Below are 13577 nucleotides of genomic sequence, written 5' to 3' on the forward strand. Positions count from 1 at the left end.
GCAGACAAAAAATTATTTTTAATTTGCAACCTGATGGAGGTCAGTATAGATGGACTAATATAGAAAGTCCCACACACTGCTAGAAGGCCAAATATTTTTTCAGAGCTAGATGCAGATATAAATTATTTTTAATTTGCAACCTGATGGAGATCAGTATAGATGGACTAATAGAGAATGTCCCACACACTGCTAGAAGGCCAAATATTTTTTCAGAGCTAGATGCAGACAAAAAATTATTTTTAATTTGCAACCTGATGGAGGTCAGTATAGATGGACTAATAGAGAAAGTCCCACACACTGCTAGAAGGCCAAATATTTTTTCAGAGCTAGATGCAGAAAAAAATTATATTCAGTTTGCAACCTGATGGAGGTCAGTATAGATGGACTAATAGAACAAGTCCCACACACAGCTAGAAGCCCAAATATTTTTTCAGAGGTAGATACAGATAAAAATTATTTTTAATTTGCAACCTGATGGAGGTCAGTATAGATGGACTAATAGAGAAAGTCCCACACACTGCTAGAAGGCCAAATATTTTTTCAGAGCTAGATGCAGACAAAAAATTATTTTGAATTTGCAGCGTGATGGAGGTCAGTATAGATGGACTAATAGAACGAGTCCCACACACTGCTAGAAGGCCAAATATTTTTTCAGCGCTAGATGCAGAAAAAAATTATATTCAGTTTGCAACCTGATGGAGGTCAGTATAGATGGACTAATAGAACAAGTCTCACACACTGCTAGAAGCCCAAATATTTTTTCAGAGCTAGATGCAGAAAAAAATTATATTCAATTTGCAACCTGATGGAGGTCAGTATAGATGGACTAATAGAATGATGCTATGCCCAAAAGATTTTACTTCACTAGGTGCAGTAAAAAAATTGGTATTCTATACACAGGTGGTATATCTTGCAACACAGATAGGCTACTCCACTGACTAACACACTCTGCAATAGGCCAAAAAGGATTAGCTTTGCTAGATTCAGCCAAATGCTGTGAAAAAAACTTGCACAGCACTGGCACAGACCTGCCTGGCAAAAACTGATAGGAACTGATGTAACCTAGTCCTGAAAAGGACTACAATTACAATTAGTCTTTACTCCCACAACCTATCTATTTAAGAGCACAGACCTGCCTGATAAAAGTCGTAGGAAATGCTGTAACCTAGTCCTTAAAAGGACTGCAATCACAACTATTCCCTACTCCCAAGCTATCTGTAGATTTGTGCGAAAATTGGCTTGAAATTAACAAGGTATTGCGCACACAGCAACAGCGGTGCCGTCTAACACGCAGCTGCAGCAGTGAGAAAATGGTGGCGATGGGGAAAATGGCTTGGTCTTATAGGGCAAGGACATGTGACATACACTGCCAATGACACATGCCCTTGCTTGTGTGAAAAAAAGCACTTCGCTCCGTGTGTGCGCTGCTGATAGGCTGACAGATTGCACCTCCCCACTGTAAATGCGGGAAAGAGAAAAAAAAATGGAGATCTTCATTATTCCTGCAGAGATCCATCCCCTGCCCCTCCCCCCCACCCCGCTGTACACTCAAACTGCGTATTAACATTAATTTTCATCATTACTGAGAAAAAATCCAGTTATGATTTTGGTGCACGAACAGTTATCGAACATAACCTCGAACAGCCGAATTTTTCTCAAATCGTTCGTGTTCGCCGAACGGCTCGAACACCGCCCAAAACAGCTCGAATTTGAGATTGGCGAAGAGTTCGAGTCGAACAACGCTCATCTCTACTCCTGACTCCTGTCTTTGTATGTAACTGTCTCTAGGCGGCTCCTGACTCCTGTCTTTGCATGTAACTGTCTCTAGGTGGCTCCTGACTCCTCTCTTTGTATGTAACTGTCTCTAGATGGCTCCTGACTAGTGTTGAGCATTCCGATACTGAAATATCGGGTATCGGCCGATATTCGCGGTATCGGAATTCCGATACTTAATTCCGATACTTTTAGAATATCGAATACCGGAATCGGAAGTTCCCATAATGTCTGCGCTCTGCAGTGTCTCTGAAGGATGACAAGCTGGATGGCAGCGCTCAGCTGCGATCCAGCCTGTCATCAGAATGCCATCCCAGCGTGGGAGAATTCTCCTGATTGTTTAAAAACCGGCGGGCGGTAAAAAGCCGCCGGCTTTTAAACAATCACACAGCCCCATACTGCTTCCCCGCAGCCTCCCACCCCGATCTTCCGCTCCCCTCGCCACCTCCCATCCCGATCGTAAGTTAGGACCGGGCGGGGAGCGCAGCACCAAGGAGCGGGGAGCAAAGGACCCGGGCGGGGAAGCCGGCAGTGAAAAGACTTCACCGCCGGCTTTCCCGTTCTGTGCTGCGCTTTCCCGCAGGTTATTTCACATGAACAGCTGAGGTATCAGGTGATGCCGATCAGCTGTTCATTTGAAGTCACCGCTGTGCCCTCAGAGGGTTCATGTGAGTTCATGCTTGACTGCATTGCATGAACTCACATGTACTTTCCCACAGCCGCACAGGTCAGCCTCACCTTCCAGACCGGTCATGATTGGTGTGTGCGGTGTCTGTGCGATGTGTGCGGGTGTGTGCAGTGTCTGCGGGTGTGCGCGGTGTCTGTGCGATGTGTGCGGGTGTGCGCGTGCAGGCAGACATAGGCCGATGTGACACTACTACTCCCATCGGTCTATGTCTGTCCCCCGTCCCCTCGTGCCAGCAGGATCAGCTTGATGGGAGCAGTAGTTCCCATCAGCCTGATCCTGCTATTTAAACTGCCCCATATGTTATTTTGGCCCCATAGGTTTATATTTTTGCCCCTATACATGTTTTATTTTTTTAGGCCCCCATATTTTTTTTTTGTTTTTGGTCCCCAATAAATTTTAAATACATGTCATTGGTGGCCAGTGGTTACCTAAATTAAATTAGTTCATACATTACCTGTCCCCGCCGATCGCCACCTAAACTAAAGTAAAAAATTAAAAAATACACCTATACTCACCTAGACACCTAATTCCCCGAAGCCATCGATCTCCTGTAATAAAATATAAAATAATAAATCACAACCTTATCCTTACCCCTCCGTAGTAGTCCACGAGTGTCCCACGAAGATCTCCAGTTTAGAGCAGCCACATAGAATGTGACCGCTCTGAACCGCCGCTGCCGCTAGAATGATGGGGCCGTAAAGCAGCCCCGTCACTGCATAAGCGGGTTCGCCAGAGTTCAGGCAGCGCTGCTCCGGTTAGCTCCTTTACGGCCCTGCTGTACCGTGAGAAATTCCCACGGTACAGCAGTGCCGTAAAGGAGGTCTCCGGAGCTGCGCTGACTGAATGCACTCCGGTGACCTCAGTCAGTGGCTCCCGCTGCCGGGAGCGGACGTGTTCCCGGCAGCGTGAGCTTACAGCAGCCATGCACAGCTGTCACCATCTCCAGATGTGACACCTGTGCATGGGAGATCAGCGCAGGAACGTGGACAGGTAACTATTTTTTTTTTAGTAAACTAAGAATTAAATAAAATGTTGTGTTTTATTTCAAATAAATTATTTTTTTCTGGGTGTAGTGTGTTTTTTATTTTTAACACTTTGTAGGTTAGTAATGGGGGTGTCTTATAGACGCCCATCATTACTAACCTGGGCTTCATGGCAGCTGGCGCTGACATGAACCCCACCACTATTACCCCCTGCCACCGCACCAGGGCAGCGTAGAAGAGCGAGGCTAAGTGCCAGAGTTGGCGTATCCTATGGATACGCCATTTCTGGGGCGGCTGACGGCTGGTGTTTCTAGCCTGGGATGGGTCCAATATTCATGGCACCCTTCCTGGGTTATTAATATCAGCCCCCAGCTGTCTGCCTAGCCTTTGCTAGCTATTAAAATAGGGGGGACCCCACATCATTTTTTGGGGGGGTCTCCCATTTTAATAGCTAGTAAAGGCTAGGTATTCAGCTGGGGGCTGATATTAGTAGCCTGGGAAGCTCCGTGGGTATTACCCCCTTCCCAGGCTTCAAACATCTGCCCCAGCCGTCAGTTTAACCTCCGCTAGAGACTAAAATTATGGGGGATCCCACGCCAATTTTATTTTTAATAAATCCTTTATTTTAACACTAAATGACACTTGAGGGGTTAATAAAGATGCAGTCCCTAAATTATTATTTATTTTTTAATTAATTTTTCCCAAAAATGTTGACGTGGGCTTTGCCATATTTTTGTATGCCAGCCAGGTACAGCATCCAAGAACGGGCTGCCCCCAACTCCCAGCTGCCTATTTGTACCTGGCCGGACACAACAATATAGGGAAGCCCTTTTTTTAAAATTATTTCATGAAATAATTAAAAAAAAATTGACGTGGGGCTTTGCACTATATTTGTGTCCAGCCAGTACAGCAGGCAGGAACGGGCTGCCCCCAACTCCCAGCTGCCTATTTGTACCTGGCCGGACACAACAATATAGGGAAGCCCTTTTTTTTTAATTATTTCATGAAATAATTTAAAAAAAATTGTCCAGCCAGGTACAACTAAGCAGCTGGGGGCTGGAATCCGCAGCACAGGGAGGCCCAAGCTTTCTGCCCCCCCCCCCCCCCCCGCTGCAAATTGCAGTCCGCAGCCACCCCGGAAAATGGCGCGTTCATAGAAGCGTTCATGGCGCTGTACCCAACTCATCCAGGGCCCTGGTGCGGTGGCTCACTGGGTAATAAAGGGGTTAGGGCCAGCTTGGCATTATCAGCTGGCCCTAAGCCCGAAATTCATGGGGTCACGCCAATATTAGACATGACCGCCATGAATTTCTAGTAAAGTATTTAAAAAAACACAACACCCAGAATAAAGTCCTTTAATTGAAATAAACACACAATTCTTTATTGTTCTAAATTAAACCATACTTACCATCACGCCCATTCCAGCTGAAGCCAACGATCTCCTGCAATAAAAGTAAAATAATAAAGCAACCTCATCCTTACCTTTCCATGGTTCCCACGACAGCTTCAGCTCTGCTACATCGAGATGACAGGCTGGACCGCAGCAGAACGCTGCCATCCAGCCTGTCATCCCGCAGACACTGAGAAGCGCAGGCTTGCTTGCGCTCCTCAGTGTCTCGCTGTGACGGCATAAAGATGAGCCGAGGTCATGTCCAATGAACTCGGCTCACCTCATGCACGTCACTGACAGCATGGGAAAATTCTCCTGCACTCAGCGCTTCAGTGTGAGAATTCTCCCACGCTGTCAGTGACGTGCATGAGGTGAGGTCATGTCCAATGAACTCGGCTCACCTCATGCACGTCACTGACAGCGTGGGAAAATTCTCACGCTGAAGCGCTGAGTGCAGGAGAATTTTTCCACGCTGTCAGTGACGTGCATGAGGTGAGCTCATGTCCAATGAACTCAGCTGACCTCATGTACGTCACTGACTGCGTGGGAGAATTCTCACGCTGAAGCGCTGAGTGCAGGAGAATTTTCCCACGCTGTCAGTGACATGCATGAGGTGAGCCGAGTTCATTGGACATGACCTCGGCTCATCTTTATGCCGTCACAGCGAGACACTGAGGAGCGCAAGCAAGCCTGCGCTTTTCAGTGTCTGCGGGATGACAGGCTGGATGGCAGCGTTCTGCTGCGGTGCTGCCTGTCATCTCGATGTAGCAGAGCTGAAGCTGTCGTGGGAACCATGGAAAGGTAAGGATGATGTTGCTTTATTATTTTTCTTTTATTGCAGGGGATCGTTGGCTTCAGCTGGAATGGGCGTGATGGTAAGTATGGTTTAATTTAGAACAATAAAGAATTGTGTGTTTATTTCACTTAAAGGACTTTATTCCTCGTGTTTGTGTTTTTTTTTAACTTTGACTATGGGGTTAGTAATGGGGGTGTCTTATAGACGCCTCTCCATTACTAACCTGGGCTTGATGTCAGCTGGCATTATAAGCTGACATCAACCCCAGCCCTATTACCCCACTGCCACCACTACAGGGCAGTGGGAAGAGCGAGGCTAAGTGCCAGAATTGGCGCATCCTATGGATACGCCATTTCTGGGGCGACTGACGGCTGGTGTTTCTAGCCTGGGAGGGGGCCAATATTCATGGCACCCTTCCTGGGCTATTAAAATCAGCCCGCAGCTGTCTGCCTAGCCTTTGCTAGCTATTAAATTAGGGGGGACCCCACGTCATTTTTTTGGGGTGGTCCCCCATTTTAATAGCTAGTAAAGGCTAGGTATTCAGCTGGGGGCTGATATTAGTAGCCTGGGAAGCTCCGTGGGTATTACCCCCTTCCCAGGCTTCAAACATCTGCCCCAGCTGTCTGCTTAACCTCCGCTAGAGACTAAAATTATGGGGGAACCCCACGCCAATTTTTTTTTAAATAAATCCTTTATTTTAACACTAAATGACAAGTACAGTAATCAACACTGTCACTGTACTTCATATATATGTGACTGACATGTTTTTATCTATCTAATCTATGTGTGATTCTCTATTTCTTCTATTCTAAATTGTCGGGTACCGCTGCTGAATTGCCGGCCGGCTTTATTAAAGAGACGGTGCATGAAAACACTATTATTTTTTTTAATAAATCCTTTACACTAAATGACAAGTACAGTAATCAACACTGTCACTGTACTTCATATATATGTGACTGACATGTTTCTATCTATCTAATCTATGTATGATACTCTATTCTTTCTGTTGTAAATTGTCGGGTACCGCTGCTGAATTGCCGGCTGGCTTTTTTAAAGAGACGGTGCATGAAAACACTATTATTTTTTTTAATAAATCCTTTACACTAAATGACAAGTACAGTAAGCAACACTGTCACTGTACTTCTTATATATGTGACTGACATGTTTCTATCTATCTAATCTATGTGAGAAGCTCTATTCTTTCTGTTGTAAATTGTCGGGTACCGGTGTATGCCGTTGATGAATTGCCGGCTTTTCGCGTAATACATTCTACATTATTGTTAGTTGTTTTCCTTCATGTAGAATTAACCTACAAGGAAAGAAAGGGTTTATTTTCATTCCGATATTTGTGTCCCATTGACTTGCATTGGTTTCCGGTATCGGAATAGGCGATATCCGATACTTTTTGGGTATCGGTCCGATCCAATCCGATACGATATTTCCTGATATCGGAAGGTATCGCTCAACACTACTCCTGACTCCTCTCTTTGTATGTAACTGTCTGCAGGCGGCTCCTGACTCCTCTCTTTGTATGTAATTGTCTCTAGGCGGCTCCTGACTCCTCTCTTAGTATGTAACTGTTTCTAGGTGGCTGCTGACTCCTCTCTTAGTATGTAACTGTTTCTAGGTGGCTGCTGACTCCTCTCTTTGTATGTAACTGTTTCTAGGTGGCTCCTGACTCCTGTCTTTGTATGTAACTGTCTCTAGGTGGCTGCTGACTCCTCTCTTTGTTTGTAACTGTCTCTAGGCGGCTCCTGACTCCTGTCTTTGTATGTAACTGTCTCTAGGTGGCTTCTGACTCCTCTCTTTGTATGTAACTGTCTCTAGATGGCTCCTGATTCCTCTCTTTGTATGTAACTGTTTCTAGGTGGCTGCTGACTCCTCTCTTAGTATGTAACTGTTTCTAGGTGGCTGCTGACTCCTCTCTTTGTATGTAACTTTCTCTAGGTGGCTCCTGACTCCTCTCTTTGTATGTAACTGTCTCTAGGCGGCTCCTGACTCCTGTCTTTGTATGTAACTGTCTCTAGGTGGCTGCTGACTCCTGTCTTTGTATGTAACTGTCTCTAGGCTGCTCCTGACTCCTGTCTTTGTATGTAACTGTTTCTAGGTGGCCGAGCATGCGGAATAACTTTTTATTCTTCTGTCAGTATATCTGCACTCAGCAGTAAAAGTATAATTCCCCATCCAAGATGTCAGTCTTCTAGAGGAGTAAAAAGCAGAGGATAGTATATACAGAGCTAACCAGGATGGAGGAATCAAATTTTACTGTTGTGTGCAGCTATCATGATAGATTTACTGCACTTTCTCAGCCATCTTTCTTCTGTCCTGGTAGCTGCACACAGCAATAAAATTAGGCTCCTCCATCTTTGTATATACTGTGCCCCAACCCCCTGCCCCTCTCCCCTGCTTTTTACTTTACTAGAAGAGAAGCTGGAAGGATGGAGGATTATAATTTTATAGCTGAGCGCAGCTATAGTGACAGGAGAATAAAGTTGCTGCTCATGCTCAGCCAACTAGAGCCAGTTTCATACAAAGCCAGAAGACAGGCAATATTACTAACTATAGGGTATCGACTTTCTAAAAAAAAAAGTATACATATTTTTATGACTATTGAATATTTTTAATTGGAGTAAATTGAAAAAATAAAAAAATACAATTTTCATTTTAAATATGTATCTCAAGTACACCACACATTACCTTTGTCATCATTGACTCAAAGATGTAGATCAGCCCTTGTTTATCACTGTCGTCTACAACAATCAATTCTTTGGTGTCTACAAGCTGGTGTGAGAAGGTTCAGCATCTCCTAGCTCAGTGACCCGGCTGTAGGCCGCGGTGAGGGAGAGCTCCTGCAGCAGACAGTAGCCTTACAGTCAGAGCGAGGTTGATGAGAAGGAAATTTTTAATATTTAGTGTTACTAATGAAGATAATAGAAATACACATTGATTTCAGGAAATACTACTTCTTTGTTTCTAAGTCTAAGCTGTGTGTATTATTCAGGTAAATGACTCCAAGGTAACCGGCGTACAAGCAAGAGCTTATGCACAAAAAATTACTAATGGAGGCCTGTTTCGTCAACACCTGCTTGGAGATTTTGTGAGAACACCACATGAAAATCCACAGGTAAAGACAATTTACATTGCTGCATACTGATACTTATAAAGATGGTGTTATAATAGCAGTGAATGGATAGGGTACAAAATATGTAAACCCCCTCCTCACTTTGCAATTTCTCCTTTTGCTTTCTAATTTTTACCTCCCCTTCTTCCAAGAGCCATAACCTTTTTTATTTTTACATCCCCATAGTCATATGAAGGCTTGTTTTTTTTTGTGGGACGAGTTGTACTTTTTAATGACACCATTCATTTTATCATCTGATGCACTGGAAAGCGGGAGAAAAAAATTCCAAGTGCGTTGTAATTGCAAAAAAAAAAAGTGCAATTCCACAATTGCTTTTTTGGGTGTTTTTTAATTTACCATGTTCTTTATATGGAAAAAATGACCTGGCAATATAATTCCCCGGGTCAGTACGAGTACATAGATACCAAACATGTATAGTTTTCTTTTTATTTAAGTGGTAAAAAAAATGTGGAAATTTGTAAGAAAAACATTTTTTTCTTTGTCTTCTTTCTTTCATTTTACGAGACACATACATTTTTCATTTTTCGGGATAAAGGGCCGGGTGAGGACTTATTTTTTTCGCCCTGAGCTGACATTTATATTGATACCATTTGGAGTAGATACAATCCTTTGATCGCCTCTTATTCCATTTTATTGCAATGTTGCAGCATCCAAAAAAAAAGTAATTCTGGCGTTTTGATTTTTTTCTCGTTGCGCTGTTTACCGATCGTATTTATTTATTTTAGAATTTGATAGATCGAACATTTCTGAATATTTATATGAGCTGTTAAGATCTCTGGGCCGGACATAGATCTCCCTGAGAATCCGCCTCCAGAGATTAATTTAAATGAAAAGAGTCGTTACTAGTGTGAGACATGTAGAGCAGGAGAGCAGACTGTCAGTCACATTGGTAATGAATCAACAGCACCTGATGACCTACCAGGACTTCAGTGTGACTCATTACAAATCTTACTCCAGTCAGGGACTGGAGTAAGATTTCTGGCGTAAGGAACACCATAGCTCATTATGAATTAGAAAAATGGTAATATTACGCCCCCGCCGTGCCACCATCCCAAACCATTTTGTTGGAGCTGGGAGAAATTGGCATGAAAACGCCCAAAGTTGCAAATTTTTGTGCAACCCCTAGTTTCACAAAAATTTTGCAACTTTTCAAAGCAACCTACCCCAAAATTCTGGCAATAATATTTTGATGAATCGGGGCCAATATCTTGTAATTTAATTTTACTTTAATTATTCTTTTGGAGGGTTGGGGGAGTTGTTTATTTTTGACAATATATCCATGCTTGATATATTTTAGGTTGAAGTCTACATAAATGGAATCCCTTCAAAGTGTTCTGGAAACTGTGACTACACCTGGGATCAGAAACATACGCCAATCATCTATTCTGTTAATACAGGTAAAGATGGACGTAAAAAGATTTTTTCCTATGATTAGGGGAATACTTAAAATATAAATTGATCAAGGTTGAAGTTTGTCATGCTGCATTCATACATATTACATCGTCTGATCCCACCAAAATGACCAGGTCTGGACAAAATAAATTTAATGTTTATGGCTCTGATTGCGTCAATCTCACCTGAGCTCCCACAATTTATGTCTAGTAGATGACAAGAAAGAGTCAAAACACACAGAGGGTCAAAATGAAAACTTGGACAAAGTTGCGGGCCAACCAATATACAGAATAATGAGCCCCACATAGTCCTCCATACAGAATAATGGCCCCACATAGTCCTCCATACAGTCTAATGGGTCCACATAGTCCTCTATACAGAATAATAGGCCTCACATAGTCCTCCATACTAAATAATAGGCCTCACATAGTCCTTCATACAGTATAATGGGCACAACATAGTCCCCCATACAGAATAATGGCCCCATATAGTCCTCTATACAGTACAATAGGCCCAACATAGTCCTCCATACAGAATAACGGGCCCCACATAGTCCTTCATACAGAATAATGGCCCCACATAGTCCTCCATACAGAATAATGGCCCCACATAGTCCTACATACAGAATAATGGGCCCACGTAGTTCTCCATACAGAATAATGGGCCCACGTAGTCCTCCATACAGTATAATGGGCCCCACATAGTCCTCCATACAGAATAATGGCCCCACATAGTCCTCCATACAGAATAATGGTCCCACATAGTCCTCCATACAGAATAATGGGCCCATGTAGTCCTCCATACAGTATAATAGGCCCCACATAATCCTCCATACAGAATAATGGGCCCCACATAGTCCTCCATACAGAATAATGGGCCCCACATAGTCCTCCATACAGAATAATGGGCCCCACATAGTCCTCCATACAGAATAATGGCCCCACATAGTCCTCCATACAGAATAATGGGCCCCACATAGTCTTCCATACAGAATAATGGGCCCCACATAGTCCTCCATACAGTATAATGTACCCCACATAGTCCTCCATAAAGTATAATGGGTCCCACATAGTCCTCCATACAGAATAATGGCCCCACATAGTCCTCCATACAGAATAATGTGCCCCACATAGGGGTGGTGGTTCTGGTGTCGCGGGCCAAATAAAACCAACCTGTGGGCCATATTTGGCCCACGGGCCAGAGTTTGACACGTGTGATGTATGGTAACTCAAAATTTGTGTAAATAAAGGTGGAATATTTGGACAGATACTTGATGTTTGATGCAGAAACAGTCCAATGACGGACTGTTGTGATCTCCTGTTCAAAGGCGGAGTTCTTCTTTCAAGAGCAGCTCATTACGACTACAATGGGCAGTATGGTAATAACATTTTTTTTTAGATGTCAGTGGAGAAGAAGAGTTCTTGATAATAAATGGGACTGGATTTTCTAACAGTACTGCCAACGACACAACCTATGTGTCTGCCGGAAATATCACTTGCACTATTCTTGACCTCACTGGTAAGTTAAAAGAACATTCATATCTTAGACAGGATATGACATCAACTTATTATAGTCCCACCTCTGCGACCTGAACATATTGTCAAAATGAGAATCAACTGACCCTTGTTCCACCTGGTAGAGCTGTAGCGGATTGCAACAACCAGATTGAGAAGGAATGAAGAGGTGGCCATGCACCTTCATAGGTCTTTCCATTCACTTCTAAAAGATTTACAAAAACAGCTAAGCATAGGATACATCATAGATAAGGACCCAGACTCCAGACCCCCATCTTTTAACTGTGGTTGACTTGGATGCCTTAAAGTTTATATATAAGGCGATCACATTGCTGTAGAAATTATAGGAGGACACCCACGGTGAGACTGTGTCTACCTGATGGGTGGCATCTAAGGCACTACACAACCTGTGCCTACAGGATCTCGAGATGTCGATATGATGATATGATGTAGGGGACAAACTTATAGTTATGTCATGTTACACAAAAATGGATGTTACTAAAAAGAAATAGTACAACTGGATAAGCCAGTGTTCATATTCCGGTGGAGTACGAATGGAGTGGTGGACACACATATCTATTCACTTTCACGGGAGTTTAAGAAAAAGTGAAACATGGGAAATATGTACTTTAAAGTGAGGGACCATCACTCAGATCCAGCACTTTTAGGCAAAGTGGAGAATCACTAAATATGAGCAGCTCCAGGTCTTTTGGACTCTAACCAGCCACACATTTATTTAAATGGATGGCATGCAATTCTACATTTCCCCTGTAGTGGTCACTGTTTGTAACTGGCCCTTGCTAATATTTTCAGAAAGCGGACCCACGGCAATCAACTGATCACCACGTTGGCATCTTATTCATGATAATTACATGTATATAATCACACGTTATATATATATTATTTATTCAGTGTAACTTATTTTGCTCTTTTTTTCTGGGTGTATTTTACATGTAGATACTATGATACGATGTCAGGTTCAGAAAGCAAGTGCTGGGACGTTCCCGATCTCAGTGTACATTGCAAAACTTGGATTTGCAGAATCGCAAGGAGGAAATCTGACCTTTACTAGTCAGATCACTGTCTCTTCAATCACTCCATCATCAGGAAGCACTGCAGGTATTTAAGTACAGTAGATCCTTTATCCTCTACTTTAGACAAGTCCTTTTATGTTCTATTTTATGCGTTTTATATGCGATGCTGTATGTTTTGCTATTGCATGCTAGAGGATGAATTATAATGGAAGTACCCCATAAGAAATATTTGAAAAAATATATATATGCTGTTATAAGAAAAAAAAAACAGACCCTTTATCTAATTTCTTAAAGGAGTGTGTAATTTTTATTATTTTCAATATCACGATCTATATAAAAAGAAAAAATAGAAATATTCCAATATTCACACTGGGTACTGAGGCTATTCTTGACTATTACAGTCTGTTCTTTCAGGAAATTCAAACTTACATTAGCAGCAATACACCAAATCAGACCCTATCTTTTGTATAGAAGCATCTAATGTGCGTGTGCAAATATCATTTTGAAGGGAAAGGGGAGCAGCAGCATCTGGCTGTGCCATCACCTATAAATCTGATTTAAAGAGTTAATCCCAAAATCACTATGTGGTCTTATCATAATGAACATATACATTATTATTTTGTGCAAACATAACTAATTTTTAAATCTGTCCCATTTTGCACAAATCACCCATCAAAGGATATCATTAAAGGCCATAGTTACCCTCCAGCTGCCAGTGCAACCATCCTGCTGTAGTTTCAGTGCTCCTGGTTGACCATGTACAATACAGTCACTCTTAGGTGGCTTCTTGCTAGCACAGCTCTGCTCTGCCTCTAGTCCTGACACAGAGTGTATTCTACTTTTAGAATACACTTTTTGCTACTGT

General features: G+C 42.7%; 1 protein-coding gene across 2 annotated transcripts in view; it reads left to right on the top strand.

Annotated features, from left to right (window-relative positions):
• PKHD1L1 (PKHD1 like 1) overlaps positions 1-13577 on the top strand; it is a 378989-nt gene that overhangs the window by 207012 nt on the left and 158400 nt on the right. For both annotated transcript variants that reach the window (XM_073679777.1, XM_073679778.1), the window contains exons 27-30: positions 8632-8754; positions 10070-10169; positions 11563-11682; positions 12636-12797. In XM_073679777.1, coding sequence (XP_073535878.1) covers positions 8632-8754; positions 10070-10169; positions 11563-11682; positions 12636-12797 — 505 coding nt within the window. The remainder of the gene's footprint in view (positions 1-8631; positions 8755-10069; positions 10170-11562; positions 11683-12635; positions 12798-13577) is intronic.

This window comes from Phyllobates terribilis, unplaced genomic scaffold (assembly GCF_046119375.1).
Source record: "Phyllobates terribilis strain yellow unplaced genomic scaffold, ASM4611937v1 Scaffold_4__5_contigs__length_816908805, whole genome shotgun sequence".
NCBI classification, from domain to species: domain Eukaryota; kingdom Metazoa; phylum Chordata; class Amphibia; order Anura; family Dendrobatidae; genus Phyllobates; species Phyllobates terribilis.